The sequence below is a fragment of the Arvicola amphibius genome, chromosome 1, assembly GCF_903992535.2.
Source record: "Arvicola amphibius chromosome 1, mArvAmp1.2, whole genome shotgun sequence".
In the NCBI taxonomy this organism is placed as follows: Eukaryota; Metazoa; Chordata; class Mammalia; order Rodentia; family Cricetidae; genus Arvicola; species Arvicola amphibius.
This window is the reverse complement of record NC_052047.1, coordinates 47,719,782-47,734,008: the sequence shown is the minus strand read 5'-3', so window position 1 is coordinate 47,734,008 and position 14,227 is coordinate 47,719,782. Positions and strand designations below refer to the sequence as shown.

The following is a 14,227-nucleotide window of genomic DNA, read 5'->3' as shown; positions in this document are numbered from 1 at the left end:
CCCTCCTTCCTTCCTTCCTTCCCTTTCTTCCTTTCCCGTCTTCCCCCAACCCCACTCTCCTCCCCCTCCCTTCAGTATTGTTATTTTGCAGGTGGTAAAACTGTAACCCATTTCTTTGTTTTCTTCCTCATCACCTCCATATGAATGTATTTGAAAACCCAACAATACACACTTTCAGATCCTAATGATACAGGCAATGGCTCTCCAACAGTCAAGCGAAGCTCTTAAGGGAAGGAGCGCCCTGGTGTTACTGGGTCACATAACCGCATGTCCATCATGCCCACGCTCCACATTTCCTCAAGAGAACAGTAGAACTGTGGGCCAAATTAGGATCAAAGTAGCATTCTCGCGAAGCCGTGTTCCCCTCAGCAGACTGTGCAGAGCCGCCGTTTCTCTACACTGTGCTCCAAAGCCGGGGGGGGGGGGGGGGGGGGGGGGGGGGGGGGGCGCTGGGGGGCGCGCTGGGGGGGCGCTGCGGGGGGGGGGGAAAGAAGCCCTGGGGAAACCAGGCAGATGGTGTCAGCCCCGGGAGAGGAGCCCAGGCCTGGACCTGGCCTCGTCCCAGAGCACCGTTTACTGGCAGTTCCCAGACTTCCTCCAGGCACCGGCACCAGCAATGTGGGCTTAGTGGTGCCCTGCAGAAAGGAGGGCAAGGAGACAGTGCGCAGTTCCAGCATGGGGCAGATGTCCCCAGGGGCACACGGTCATCACGGCAGCTTCACTCGCACATCCCTCCTGCCCATTATGGCACCTGGTTCTCCCCATGGACCCCTGCCTACCTGAATGTGAGTCTCTGTGGTCTTCTTCCCCGTCCCCAGCCCTCGAGCCTGGAGTCCAGCCCCCAGTGTCACTCTGCCCAGCGCTCCGCTGTCCCTGGTACCACAGCACTCTTTAACAGGCTTCTGATTTCAAACTACTCCGTTTTGACAAGGTTGGTGTGACAGGAGGAGAAAAGAATGAAATGGCCAGAACAACTCTTAAATAATGAAAACCACGTAGGCTACCAATGCTGTACCAGAAAAAAAAAAAAAAAAAAAAAAAAAAAACCCAAATGCTAACAGGGCCATTTCCATGCCCCAGCAGCAACTGCCTTTTTCCTAGAGAATTCAAGGCTCAGGAGACAGCTTTAAGGCTGACCAATCTGCTGAAATCCTGATCAAAGGATCTTGTATTGGATGCACCCTGGCACTGTGCACAATGGGAACTTAGTGACAGCAGGCATAGGAGGTTTTACAGACCAAGTAAGGCAACCAGGATGTAGAGCCGGTCTCTGGAATGCCGGGGTGAGGGAGGAAGGGTCTTGGGAGCATCTATATGCACTGCAGCTGGGTACCCCAGGAGTGCTGCCATCTTTAATTCAAAGGCTCGCAGACTCTGTGAGGTGAAGAGCAAGCCCTGTTATACACCAGAGTGAAGACACCAGTGAGAACAGCTGAATTTTACAGCATGTTAGCACATCAGCTGTCAGCATTTAGCAAGCTTCCCCCACAGCACCCCCGGGCACTTGGCCTAGAGCTGTGTGGGGGCAGGTCCCACTCTCGGTGTGGTCGCTCCAGGGCCTAGCACAGAGCCAGGAGGTGCTCTGTCTATGGGTCCCAAACTGGCTTTGCAATGTACCTTGGAGACGCCTTCACGTCTGGCCACCTGTACACCTTGCTACCAGAGATCAGAGGAAGCAGCAAGGATGAGAGCCACGCTTCCGAAATTCTTTGGTATGTACAGAACTGGGAAGATTCCAGGCTCCTTTCAGAAACTCTAAAGAGGGTCCATAAGTCCGGGGACCAGAGCGGTGTTTACAGAGGCAAGACGGTAGCTCTCAAGAAGGACCAGGTTCATGATGGGAGAGAAATGAGAAGAACGCAGAAAGTAGAAGAGGAAGGAAGCACAGTGCAGATCTCCACCTTGGGTCTCCTGATGCTATGCTGCTGCCAAAGGCTTGGGGCCGGGTAAGAACGCTGAGATCATGGGTGTTTGGGTGGAAGCTCTGCTTTGGCTCCACCTCTCTCTCCAGACCCCGCCCCCGAGAAAGCATGCCAAGCTGCAGCTCCCCTCCCCCAGATGCTCAAGACTATGCCTACAGCACAAAGACCTGCCACATGATTTCTCTCCTGTTTTCTTCCCCTGAGAATCACTCAGGAGGGCTTTGCTCATTAAACCTGGACTTTTAACTTAGCCTGATCTGATTTCTTGCACTGGTGGAGAAACCCATTATAGAAAAAAGAAATTTGTTACCCGGGCACTGGGAGGCTCATAGCTTCTCAAGACTTTCTGAGGTGAGGGTATTCAAGACAGCAGGGAAAGCTTCTTGTAGTATTGAACACCTGGAATCTCCAGCACATGGGAGGCTGAGGCAGGAGGCTTTCTGTGAGTTTTGGGATAACCTGAACTTCATGTAAAAGCCCTGTTTCCAAAACAAACAAGCAGCAACTGAGAAGATAGCTCAGTGGGCAAGGCACTTGCTGTGCAACCATGAGCACCTGGGTTTGATTCCCAGGCCCATACTAAAAAGTCAGGGATGGTAATGCATACTTCTAATCCCAGAGCTGGGGAGACAGAGATGGGAAAATCCTTGGGACTTACTGGCCAATCACCAGCCTACTCAGTGAGCCTCCAGGCCAGATGGAGACCTTGTTAAATCAAATAGTGTAGATAGTGCCTGAGAATGACCTCTGGTCTCACATACATTTATACAAATGTGCATTCATACCCCATACATATATACATACACACACACACATAAACACACACACACACACACACACACACACACATAAACACACACAAAGAAAGTTGAGGTACTGCCTCTGTGTTGGAGGACTCAAAGCTATATGGTGGAGCCAGGCAGTAGTGGCACACACCTTTAATCCCTGCACTCAGAAGAAAGAGGCCTATCTCTGTCAGTTCGAAGCCAGACTAGTCAACAGAGCAAGTTCCAAGACAAGCTCCGAAGCTACATAGAAACCCTGTCTCAAACAAACAAACACACAAGCCATATGGTGGAAGCAGACAAGCAAGCGCTGTACTATAGCAAGGCAGCAATTGTGCGAGCATGCATGAGAGGAGGGCTGTGGGCCTACGGAGATGGATCAAGGCATGAGGAGGCGGGCCGAGTTGAGACATGAAGGCTGCTTATTAGGAAGGAAGGAGAAAGTGAACCACGGTCATTGAATGCACAGGCACAAAAGTGCTGGGCAGGATCATATGAAGGGAGCAACTGTACTGAGGAGCTAGCATGTCCCCAGAAGCTCTGCTGGCATAAACTGATCACTTGGATGTTCTGGTCCATACTGCCCAAGCCAGCCCCTGAGATCAAAAGGGCACACAGAAGATCCAACAGCCGTACATCAAGGCAGATCCATTCAGACAAGGCTGTCCCTCACACCCACGTGGTCATTTTCATTTTCTGTCCACAAAGTTCCTTCCCAGACACTGTGTCATGTTATAGCAGCATCACATTCTGTATTCTGATAAGACCAGACTTCCCACAGTGTGTAAAATGCCGCATAGAATGTGTCACCCTGCATACTTATAATAGTGGCTACTATCAAAATAAGTGGAGAATAAGGGCTGGTTGGGGTTGGAGAGATTTAATTCCTTGTGTACGGTTCGTAGGGACAGAAGATAGCAGCCATTGTGAAAACTGTAGAGGTCCCTCAAAAACCTAAACAGAACTGTCACACGATCCACACACACTGCTGGATGTATGCCCGAAGCCTTGGGAGCAAACGTGGCTGAAGAGAGACATTTGCATTCCCACGTTCAAAGTGGCATTATCACAATGGACAAGAGATGGAAAGGGCCCAAGTGTCCACTAATGGATGAATGGATAAATCAAATGTAGCCAGGACACACAATGGAAGGCTGCTCATCTTGAAGAAAAGAAAGAAGATTTTGACGTGCTATATCGTGAGTGAAGACACTATGTTAAGTGTAATAAGCCAGCCACAAAATGACAAAAGCCAGAGGGTGCCACTTCTAGGGAACATTTGAAGTAGCGATACTCACAGGAACAGAGAGCAGAACGGTGCTCTTCAGGGTCTTGGGGTCAGGTAGATGGGAATTTTTAAAAACAAATGTGTATATTTCAGTTTTTCAAGACAGAGAGTGTTGGTGACCTGAAGCATAGCGTGCAAGCACTCCTGACGGTACTGAACTGTACAAAGAAAAACAGTCAAAACGGCAGCTTTTATATTAAGCCTATTAGCACAGCCCTCAAACGGTGTGAACTGCAGCTGACCTTACAGTGGGGACATGCAGACTGCCCTGTGTGTGTGTCATTTGCCAATGGAGTGGAAGCTTCCCTGCCCCTGCAAAGTTCCCAATCAATCTCTCCTTTCAAATGTTGGCTTCAATGGGGGGAGCAGATGTACCATGTGAAATCACACAGTGTGTGGGGGGGCGAGCAGAGGGAGGGGGAATCACTCTTTAATCTGAAACGGGCATATGCAGAGGCCCGGAAGCAGAATGTTGGCTGGATACGTGAGGAGATGCTTCCAAAGAAAAAGGATTCCTCATAAGAAATCAGAATCTCCACCATCTTGTCTCATCTTCTCTGTTTAAAAAAAGAAAACAGCAGGCTGGAGAGAGGCCTCAACAGTTAAAACCACTGACTACTCCCCCAGTGGACCTGGGTTGGATTCCCCAGCACCCACATGGTGGCTTATAGATGTCTGTAACTTCAGTTCCAGGGGATCCAATGCCCTCTTCTGACCTCCCTGGGCACCAGGCATGTGCGTGATACACATATATGTAGGCCACACACACACACACACACACACACACACACACACACACACACGCACGCACACTAAAAAACCAGGATGATTAATTCCACAAATTAATTTCTCTGAGGAAATGAAGAAAGCTGTTTTTTACCTTTCCTTTTGACCCAACTCAATCTTGTTTAAAACACGGCCCTCTGAGGCTGCAACTCCATGGTGGCATGCTTGCCCAGCACATACAAGGCCCCAGGATCAATCCCCAGTGTCAGAAAATAAAAACATCTTGTCTAAACATAACTTGGGCAGGCAAGACAGCTCAGGGGGTAAGGTGTTTGCCTGACAAGGCTGGTGACCTGAGTTTGATCCCCAGAATCCACATAAAGGTGGAAGGAAGAACTCATTTCACAAAATGCTTTTCTGACTTCCACATGCACACTGTGTTGTGAACATCCACAAATACTTATCATGCACCCACACACCGAAAAAAATATAAAAAAAACAGTCTTTTCCTTATTCTTTGTTCTATTCTAACTCACGGCGGCCATTCAGCCAATACCTGTTTAGTGAATTAAGGCGTGAACCGTTGAGAATGAGTTAAGAACGCACTCAATGAGAGCCTTATCTTTTGTACCTATCCGAGCCCTGCAGCAAGAGTTCTAAGATCAAACGTCTGCCACTCAAGTCTGTTTCCAAGCCTATCTCAGATGTGGTAAATAGGATGCACACACCTGCCTGCCTTGCATTACTATAAGTGAAATGCTCAGGGCATGGTTTGGCTTGAGGCACAGCTCTGGAAGTTAAAGATGTTGCTGGCCTCAGCTTGACCCTAGGGACCATCTTATGGTGGGAGTGAGAGATGCCACATGGCCAAAGCTGAGGCTAGGGAGAGAGTCCATGTCTGCACTTAGCCTCATGATAATTCAGTCTCTTCGAAGTTCAGAGATCCCATGAGAACAACCAAAATCCCTTCTGAGGGCAGTGCCTGGAGTATCCAAGACTTCACGTGTGTGTCTCATACATATGTTTGCATTCAAGTATACACATGCACTTGTATGCACGTGTGTGGAAGCCAAAGTTCTTCACTCTCCCCAACTTAAGTTTTGAGACTTTGCCACTTACTCAAAACTGGGCCTCACCAATTCAGCAAGACTAAGTGGCCAGCCAGCTCCATGGATCCTCTGGTCTCTGCCTCCCCTGAACTTGTGTTAGAGGCATGTGCCACCTCATCTGGGTGCTAGGGACCTAAACTCAGGTCTTCTTGCTTGGACAGACATTCCTTAACTGACAAAGCCACTCCTCCAGCCCCTAACGCTAATCTCTTGAAACTTCCCTTCCGTCCCACAATGCCACACTAGTGTCCAAGCCTCTATCACGTGAACCCAGGTGGCAGAAGCCACAAGCAAACCATAGTGAAGGGAAATCTACGCCAGTCTGCCGATCAATGAGACAAGACATGCCAGGGCGACGGTACGAGAGAGAACAAAGACACACTTTTTATGGCTGAGCTGTGAGGAGCATGCTGGGGCTAGCCAGATGCTAACAGAAGGGTGACCTTGTCAGAAAGGGTACTCAGGAGACCAAGGACACAGGCCTGGCAGCTTTACTACCATTCTTTTGGTAAGAGACCATAGCGAAGATCCACTAATCATGTAAACTGATTTTCTACCTTCAATTTTTAAAATCAAGTTTTCTGCATTTTTCTCAACCTTGTTAGGAAGCTGGGTATGAGATATGATACCAATTGCTCTCTCTTGGGTTAGCCAGATGATGCTATTACAGCCCCAAGCAAGGGCATCATGCCAGGCAGAGACGAATTTGATGGTGTGTGTACCCTGCCCCTGCAGGAGGCTCCGGGGCCTTTCCAACCCAACCTAGGAAAGCAGATGCCCCTGGCAGAAAGGGGTGTTGGCCCCAGAAATGCACCTTCTCTTCCACTCCTGCATCCCCTGCTCTGAGGTCCCTGGGGAAAGACAGAGGAGGCCACGACCATGGTTTCAGGAGAGGCACATAGCCTGGGGGCATCGCTTCCTGGTGATCTCATTTGGCCTGAGCTCTGCATTTGACTGGCAAGTCTAGTATAGTAGGTCCTAGGGTGGAGTATCTGGCTCTGGGTGGGGGCTCTCCTTCTTCTCTGGAGGGCCTCAGCAGCTCGGTCTCTGCCAGTGGGACTTGCTAGATCTAGCTGTCCTACATGCTCATGATTTGAGCTTTTCGTTTGATTCTATTTCCAGGCCTCCGCGGAGAATAAAATAGTCCTAAATACAAATAAACAAAACTGTGAGCTGTAAAAATAACAGGAAAACATTTGTATTGAGAGTATTTTCTTTAAAAAGAATGTATTGTGAAAATGACTCGATTCTCTTCCCACCAGTGACTCTATATTTAACTACAGTCAGAAATCACAGGCACCAGTTTTGGTGGATGTGGTCGGAAGCTTGGTTTGAACTCCTCAACACCCAGCATGCACTCCCTCTCCTTAGGTATTTATTAGGTGTGAGGCATCTCCACCTTACAGAGGCTCAGGAAAAACATGGGGTACCTCTTCTCAGTCATCATAGCAGTTGACTGGGATTGGTCAATGTTTAGAGATGTTTTGGAAGAGAGGGGTGGGCATGACTGGTACTATCTGGGTTGAAGGGAACATCTAGTGGAGTACCCTACAATACACAGGGGGACCCCGAAACAAAGACCCTTCCAGCCCAAATGAGTACAGTGCTGAAGATGAGGGATGCTGCTAAGTCTGGAGTGATATTTCTATCTATCTATCTATCGATCGATCGATCGATCGATCGATCTATCTATCTATCCATCTATCATCTATCTAATGTATCTATCTATTTATCTATCTACCTATCATCTATCTACCTATCTACCTACCTGTCATCTATCTATCTATCTATCTATCTATCTATCTATCTATCTATCTATCTATCTACCTACCTGTCATCTATATATCTATCTACCTATCATCTATCTATCTATCTATCTATCTATCTACCTACCTATCATGTATCTACCTATCTACCTACCTGTCATCTATCTACCTACCTATCTATCTATCTATCTATCTATCTATCTATCTATCTATCTATCTACCTACCTGTCATCTATCTATCTATCTATCTATCTATCTATCTATCTATCTATCTATCATCTATCTATTAGAGTCTTGCACAATCTAGGCAAGTAAGTGCTCTACCACTTAGCTACATTGCCATTCCAACCCCCAGTGTTTCATATGCATGTTAGCTCACTGAACCATGAGGGAAGGATTACTACAGGAGGCTCCCATCACCCCCTCTACCACCACCACTACTACCCCCCACCATACACCACCACCTCTACCACCACCACCTCTACCACCTCCACCACGTCTACCACCTCCACCACCACCACCACCTCCACCACCACCACCACCACCATCACTACCAACCACCACCACCATCCACCACCACTCCGGTATGTAGATGAGGTGCCCAGGGCTCAGCGAAAACAAACATTTGCCTAAAAGCACACAGTGAGTCAATGTTAAATTAACTGGAGCCGGGTCACCCTGCTCCAGAGACGCTGGTGTCACGGAGCATAATGTGTGTTGTCATGTCACCCAGCAGACACGTGTGCTAGAAAGCCACCTTTGTCGCGTCCTTAGACTCTGTCACCATCACTCTGTCCTACTCAGCCCTCCACCATTTCTTCCTAAGACTATGTGATCCCCGTCCTGCTCCATACCTGCCCCGGCTGCTGCCAGAGCAACATCAGAAAAGCTCTCTGATTACTCTCTACCTATAGCCCCAAGCCCTCCAGCAAGTTACAGGCACCTAGGAGGAAAAGCCGCAGATTCCATCTGGTGACTGAGTTTTGCCTGAGTCATCTCCTTGGTCATCTCTGGCTTCCCATCCCGTAGGAGTCGCTCAGTACACTGTGCTGCTCCCTCCTCCCTGCCTCAGCACCTACTCCTGCCTCTCTCATCTGGAAAAAACGCCTCAAGAAGCAGTCACGATGTGAGCTCCTCCAGGAAGCTCTCTGGGACAATGGGCCCAGAAGCAGCCATGCCTCTCTTTGTGCCTTCACCTTCATTGCTTTTCCTTAAATGACTTACAATTTGTCTTTGTGTGGAAGCCCATCACTCAAGAGGAGGCACCTTCTGTCGTCTCTTCAATCAAGCTAAGTGACTGAGCAGTCCTTCAGTCAATATTAAAGAATAGAAGAACAAATATCCTGTACAGCTTGAATTCTTCTGGCATGGGCAGGGTCACTGGATAAAGAAAGCCTGTGCCCTGGGACACTGCCATTCATAGGAGGAGGTCATGCTCTCGTCTCCTTGACTCAAAGGCCTGCTTCTGTAACCAGGAACACAACGGGCCTTTATCACCAGGACGTATACACATACCTGCCTGGTGTGCTTCCCGTGTGACCATCTCCTCTTTCTGTCAGGCATGGTTTCAAGATCCACTGTGGCCCTACAGAGTGTACTTAACTAAGCAAATTCTTAAGCCTAAGAAGAAACCGCCGGCATCCAGGGGGAACCTGTAAATCTGAGACTACACTGAAATGAACTTCAAACCGGGAGGCTCAAGTTCAAATGCCTCAGGACTCAGCAGGCGAGATCTATGACAGTAGAGGGCAGGAGTAAAAATCAGAGGAGAAAGGCTGTGCGTAGACAGAGCATGCCAACACCTGGGCCTTCCCTCCAGGATCCCCGATTGTAGGAACAGAGGCCCAGGGAAGCTGCCTCTTTGAAGATTTTTCAAGTAAAGCTAGAAATTTGCATTTTTTTCTGAAAGTTTTTAGATACCGATAATGAAATTCTTTTCAAATACACAAAAAGATATTTTGCAAACTAACTCCATTTGGAGGCCAATTCTGGCGGCGGCCTGTCCGTGTGCAGCCCTGGCTTTAGATAAAGAATTGCTTGAGTGATCCCTAAATTTAAGTGTTTGGAAATGTACATAGATATATTCAGCACTGTGGACACACAAGGGCAGAATTTAAATCTGAAAATTAAACTAGAACACTAGAGTTAAAAATAACATCAAGGCATAAATCACCGAGTGAGTGAGGAGTGAGACAGAAAAGAAGGGAGCCTTTCCAGTTAGCACCCAAAACCTAGGCAGGGGCTCGGTTACCAGTCAGCAGGTCCATCTGCAGTAGTGTCTGGAACAAGCTGGGGTGCCTGTCTCTCAGGTCCTTCTCCCAGGGCATCGCTCTACACACCTCCGGCCTCCCGTACCTGTGCTTGTGGTCCAGGTAGGAGTTAGAGACGTCACCTGCGCAGAAATAGAAGACATCACCCCTTCAGGAGCAGCACAGCCGTTTTTCTTCTAAAAAACGATCCTCCCTGAGGGGTGCTTGGAATAGGAGGTCAAACTAACATTCCTGGATTTGGCTTGGGTCCTTCGGGGATTTGAAATTAGCCATGACAACCCTGCCTTGGGGTCAAATCCAAGCGAACAAGCAAGGATGTTGGTGGCTGTTGACTAATTCTGCAGAATGAGCAGCTGGCCTCTGGATGGTCCTCAGGAGGCCAAGATCTAGACCATTTTGTGTGTTGAAGAGCAAGGCCCAAGAGCCCCCAGAGAGGTGAAACAGTTAAAGACTAGAACAATCTCCCTGATGTCACCAAACTGGTCAGCATGTAGGACTGGCTTTTCGCCTCAAGGTCTCATGCCTGGTGCTGTGTAAATTATCCAAAAGCGTTTCCTCTTTGGGGCATTACTATTCCTGTGTGTCTGCCCCCTCCCCTGGCAGCATCGTTGCTTCTGTATGATTCAGCGGGAAGCGCAGCGGCTGATTAGGACAGTCTGTTTATTCTTTCGCATTTTGTATGCTTCCATGTGTATGTGTGGGTATGCACATACATGTGCGCATGCACGCCGAGGCAGGGGACGATCTCAGAGATGTCATTTATCCTTTAGGATGTGGTCTCTCACTGTCCTGGGAGCTGGCCGCTTAGGCTAGCCTGGCTGGCCAGCAAGCCCCAGGCTCCACCTCCCCAGCGCTGGGATTACAAGCGAGTGACACCATATTCAAATTTTTATGTGGGCTCTGGGCACAGAGCTCAGGGCCTCACGCTTGCAAATACTTTACCAACCGAGTCATCTCCTTAGCCCAAGATAATCGAGTCTTTCTTTTTTATTAGATTTTGTTTATTTATCTTATGTGTGTATGCATGTGGTGGGTGGGGGGTGTACATAGGGTTTAAGAGAAGATCAGAGGACAACTTGGAGTTGCCCGTTTTCTTCTTCCACCATGTGGATCCCAGAGACTGACTTTACGTTGTTAGGTTTGAATTTAGGTTGTTGGTGGCTCTACCCTTGGGGCTACATCGCCAGCCTGAGAGTCCACTCTTGACTAGGACTGCAGGTGTGCCTATCACCCGCCACCGTCTCCGACAGCTGTGTGACCCTCCCAGGCTGGGGCATAACTGGGGTACATCTATGCACCCCTCCTTCGCCGGCCTGAAACTTGAAGTTCCCCTCTGGGGGACCTAGACCACACAAGCGAGACTGAGATACTGAATGTGCTCTCGCTAAGGACAAATGCCCCACAGGAATGTCTTTTCCAGACAAAACATACGTGGCTAACCGCAGTGTCAGCTACATCAAACGTGAAGATCTAAAGCACACAAGCTAAATCTAAGCTGGGACCCTGGGAAATGAGACAGGACCAAGCTCTGAGTGGGAAAGGAGGTCCTGGGCAAAACCAGCACCCCGAAAAGCAGTCTGTTGGAGATCTGTTCCTTCTGTCGAGTTACCCAGTGCTTTCCTGAGCTGATTTAGAGGGTTTGAGAATAAAACAGGGCCCCAGACAGCAAAGTTACTGTTCAGATATTAATGGTTTAAGACAAAAGTATACCGATATGTACAATGATTTCTAGTGATTAATTTAAATTTTCCAATGTATTTTTTTTTTTTTGATCTGCCTTCTAGGTAGGGAGACCTCTAGGCAAGGTTTGAAACACGCTCATTTTTCTGTTTTCTTAAATAAGATCAGGTATGGTGGGATCCCTGACCGGGTTCAGTTCTTGGATGCTGCCGGTGCTTTTCAGGGGGTAGGTAGGGGTGGGGATCAAGGTGGAGGCCTCGCTCTGGTTCCCATCCATCTGTGGAAGGCTGGAGGAGCATCTGATCCTGCTGGTATCTGGGCCACGTGGTACACGGTGTTATGTTTCTGTTTCAGTCCCCCCAGAGCACAGCCAAGCATGTCCATGCAAACTCAGAGCTTAGGATGCCATGTACTTACATGTGTCCCGTCTCTCACCCCCGACCTGGACGGTGGCAGCGTACCCTGCTATTATTTCCTGCACCTCAGCACACCGCTCATAATATAACTTGATTTGTTCTGCCAGTTCCTTCTCAACGAAGGGATTAAGAATCTGCAGGAAGGCAAGATAGGACATGAACTACAAGTCATCAAATGCCCACAGCTAATACTGAGTCCGGTGTGTTCAGCGGACTGAAGTCTCTCATGGACGTCACCAGCAATCACCTCACTTGGATTTGCATACCAACGCCACTAGGATCAATTCAAGGCCACGCCAGCTCCGGGCGTCTGGTGTCCCATCTCATCGGCAAAGCTTCTTGCACATCAGTGCGACCTGAAGGCCCCGGTCCTTTCCTAATCTTCCCCAGGGATGCTAATTTTCCCCAAGCTGTGCCTGCCACCTGAGGTCCTCCTCCCACTTCCTTCTGCTTGGCAGCACCCTCAGACTGTGAGAGCCAATGCAGGGCCACGGCTCCAAAACACAGCTCCCTACAGCCTTAAGGGTGGCCAGATACACATGTGCACCTCAGTGAGAAAACACGGGGGAATTAAGTCAAGTCACGTGACAAATAGGTTAATGACAAACAGGTCTAAATCCCAAAGAGCAAGCCCCTCAACACCAGGGGACTTAATTTTAACTCTGCGTTTGCGCACGCATATCGTCATGAAACAGGCTCACAGGTTGTGAGCAGCTGTGGTTTCTTTTGCTTTTACATAGAAGGATTCAAAACTTTAGAACACAGCAGAGAAAGAGGATGTTTTCCTTTTTTTCTTTTTGGTTTTTTGAGACAGAGTTTCTCTGTAGCCCCGGCTGTTCTAGAACTCGTGGTCTTCCTTGCCTCCGCCTCCTTTAGCAAATCCTACGGGTGTGTGCCATCTCAACCAGCAGGAGGAGGTATTCTTAGTAATACTTTTCTTTCAGTTTCACGTATGAATACATTGATTATGTGTGTGTGTTGTTCGTGATATTAAACAGGCTCTCTTCAAACACTTTTGAAAAGCTGGACCTGTTGACACACATCTGTCATCACATCGACTCAACAGACTGAGGCAAGAGGATCAAAAGTTCAAAGCCCGCCTGAACTCCAGAGTGAATTCAAGGCTAACCTGGACCACTTACTGAAAACTTGTCTCAAAAAGAATTTTTTTAAAAAATATTTTTAAGAAAGGAAAGAGTCTAAATCTGGAGAGAAAGCTCAGTGGTCAACTGTTTATCTAGAAATTATAAAAGCCAATGTTCGATCCCTGGGACCAAAGAATGTTTTTATTGGGGGCTGGAGAGATGGCTCAGAGGTTGAGAGCACTGGCTGTTCTTCCAGAGGTCCTGAGTTCAATCCCCAGCAACCACATGGTGGCTCACAACCATCTGTAATGAGATCTGGTGCCCTCTTCTGGCCTGCAGGCATACATGTAGACAGAACACTGTAAACTAACTAACTAAATCTCTCTTTTAAAAAAAGAATATTTTTATTTTGTTTTTGTGAGACAGGGTCTCCTGCATCCCAGGCTGGCATCAAACTTGAACTTGAGCTCTTGACATTTTTTTCCCTCCACCTGCTGACTCCTGGCTTTACAGGCATGCACCACTATGTGCCACAACTGCAAAGTGTGTGAAACTCATCCTAAGCCATCTTGCTTACCCAGGGTCTGGCACTAAGCAGCCACTCTGAAGTGTTTACTGAACAAATGAACACATGACTTTTCTTTTCCCTGACATTTCGAAGATAGGGATCAGGAGTCCTATTTTCTCTTGTACCTCTGCCTGGACCCCACAGGGTCAAGGGAATGAGGGAGCAGTCCCCTCTCAGACATTTGGTGGGGTTTCCAATCTTCCCAGGAGGGCTGAGAAGACACTGTTAGGAAGCTACATGGTAGGGAGTCCTGTATCCTCTTGAAGGATTGGAGATGGCTGGGGTAACCCTCTGTGGAAGTGTTGGGATGTGCGATAAAGGTATAGCCAATTCAGCTTGGGACCCAAAGTCCTCTTCAGTCAAGCCTGCTGCGGTCTGCCTACCCCAGCACGGGCTGAAGCCAGGCTTCTGATGAGGAGAAAGACTGGCGGACTGGCACCAGGGCTTTAATTTGCTGGAGTATCGCCTCCTCCGATACTTTAAATAATAGCGTAGAAAAGACGCTTTACCAAATAACTAAGATTCTCTCCTTTCATTAGCTTAATCACTGGATAGGCAACAGCTTGATAAAAATCTACTCTATAATTAAGCTAGTAGTTATTAAAACAGAGG

The 14,227-nt window shown here is 48.2% G+C and overlaps 1 protein-coding gene across 1 annotated transcript in view; it reads right to left on the bottom strand.

The window, feature by feature from the left end:
* The window catches only part of Sel1l3 (SEL1L family member 3), a 112,269-nt gene that overhangs the window by 59,380 nt on the left and 38,662 nt on the right, over positions 1-14,227 (bottom strand). Inside the window, exons 8-9 of the mRNA XM_038323371.2 lie at positions 11,964-12,096; positions 9,848-9,988 (exon numbers count right to left, since the gene is read on the bottom strand). Of these exons, the coding sequence (XP_038179299.1) occupies positions 9,848-9,988; positions 11,964-12,096 (274 nt within the window). The remainder of the gene's footprint in view (positions 1-9,847; positions 9,989-11,963; positions 12,097-14,227) is intronic.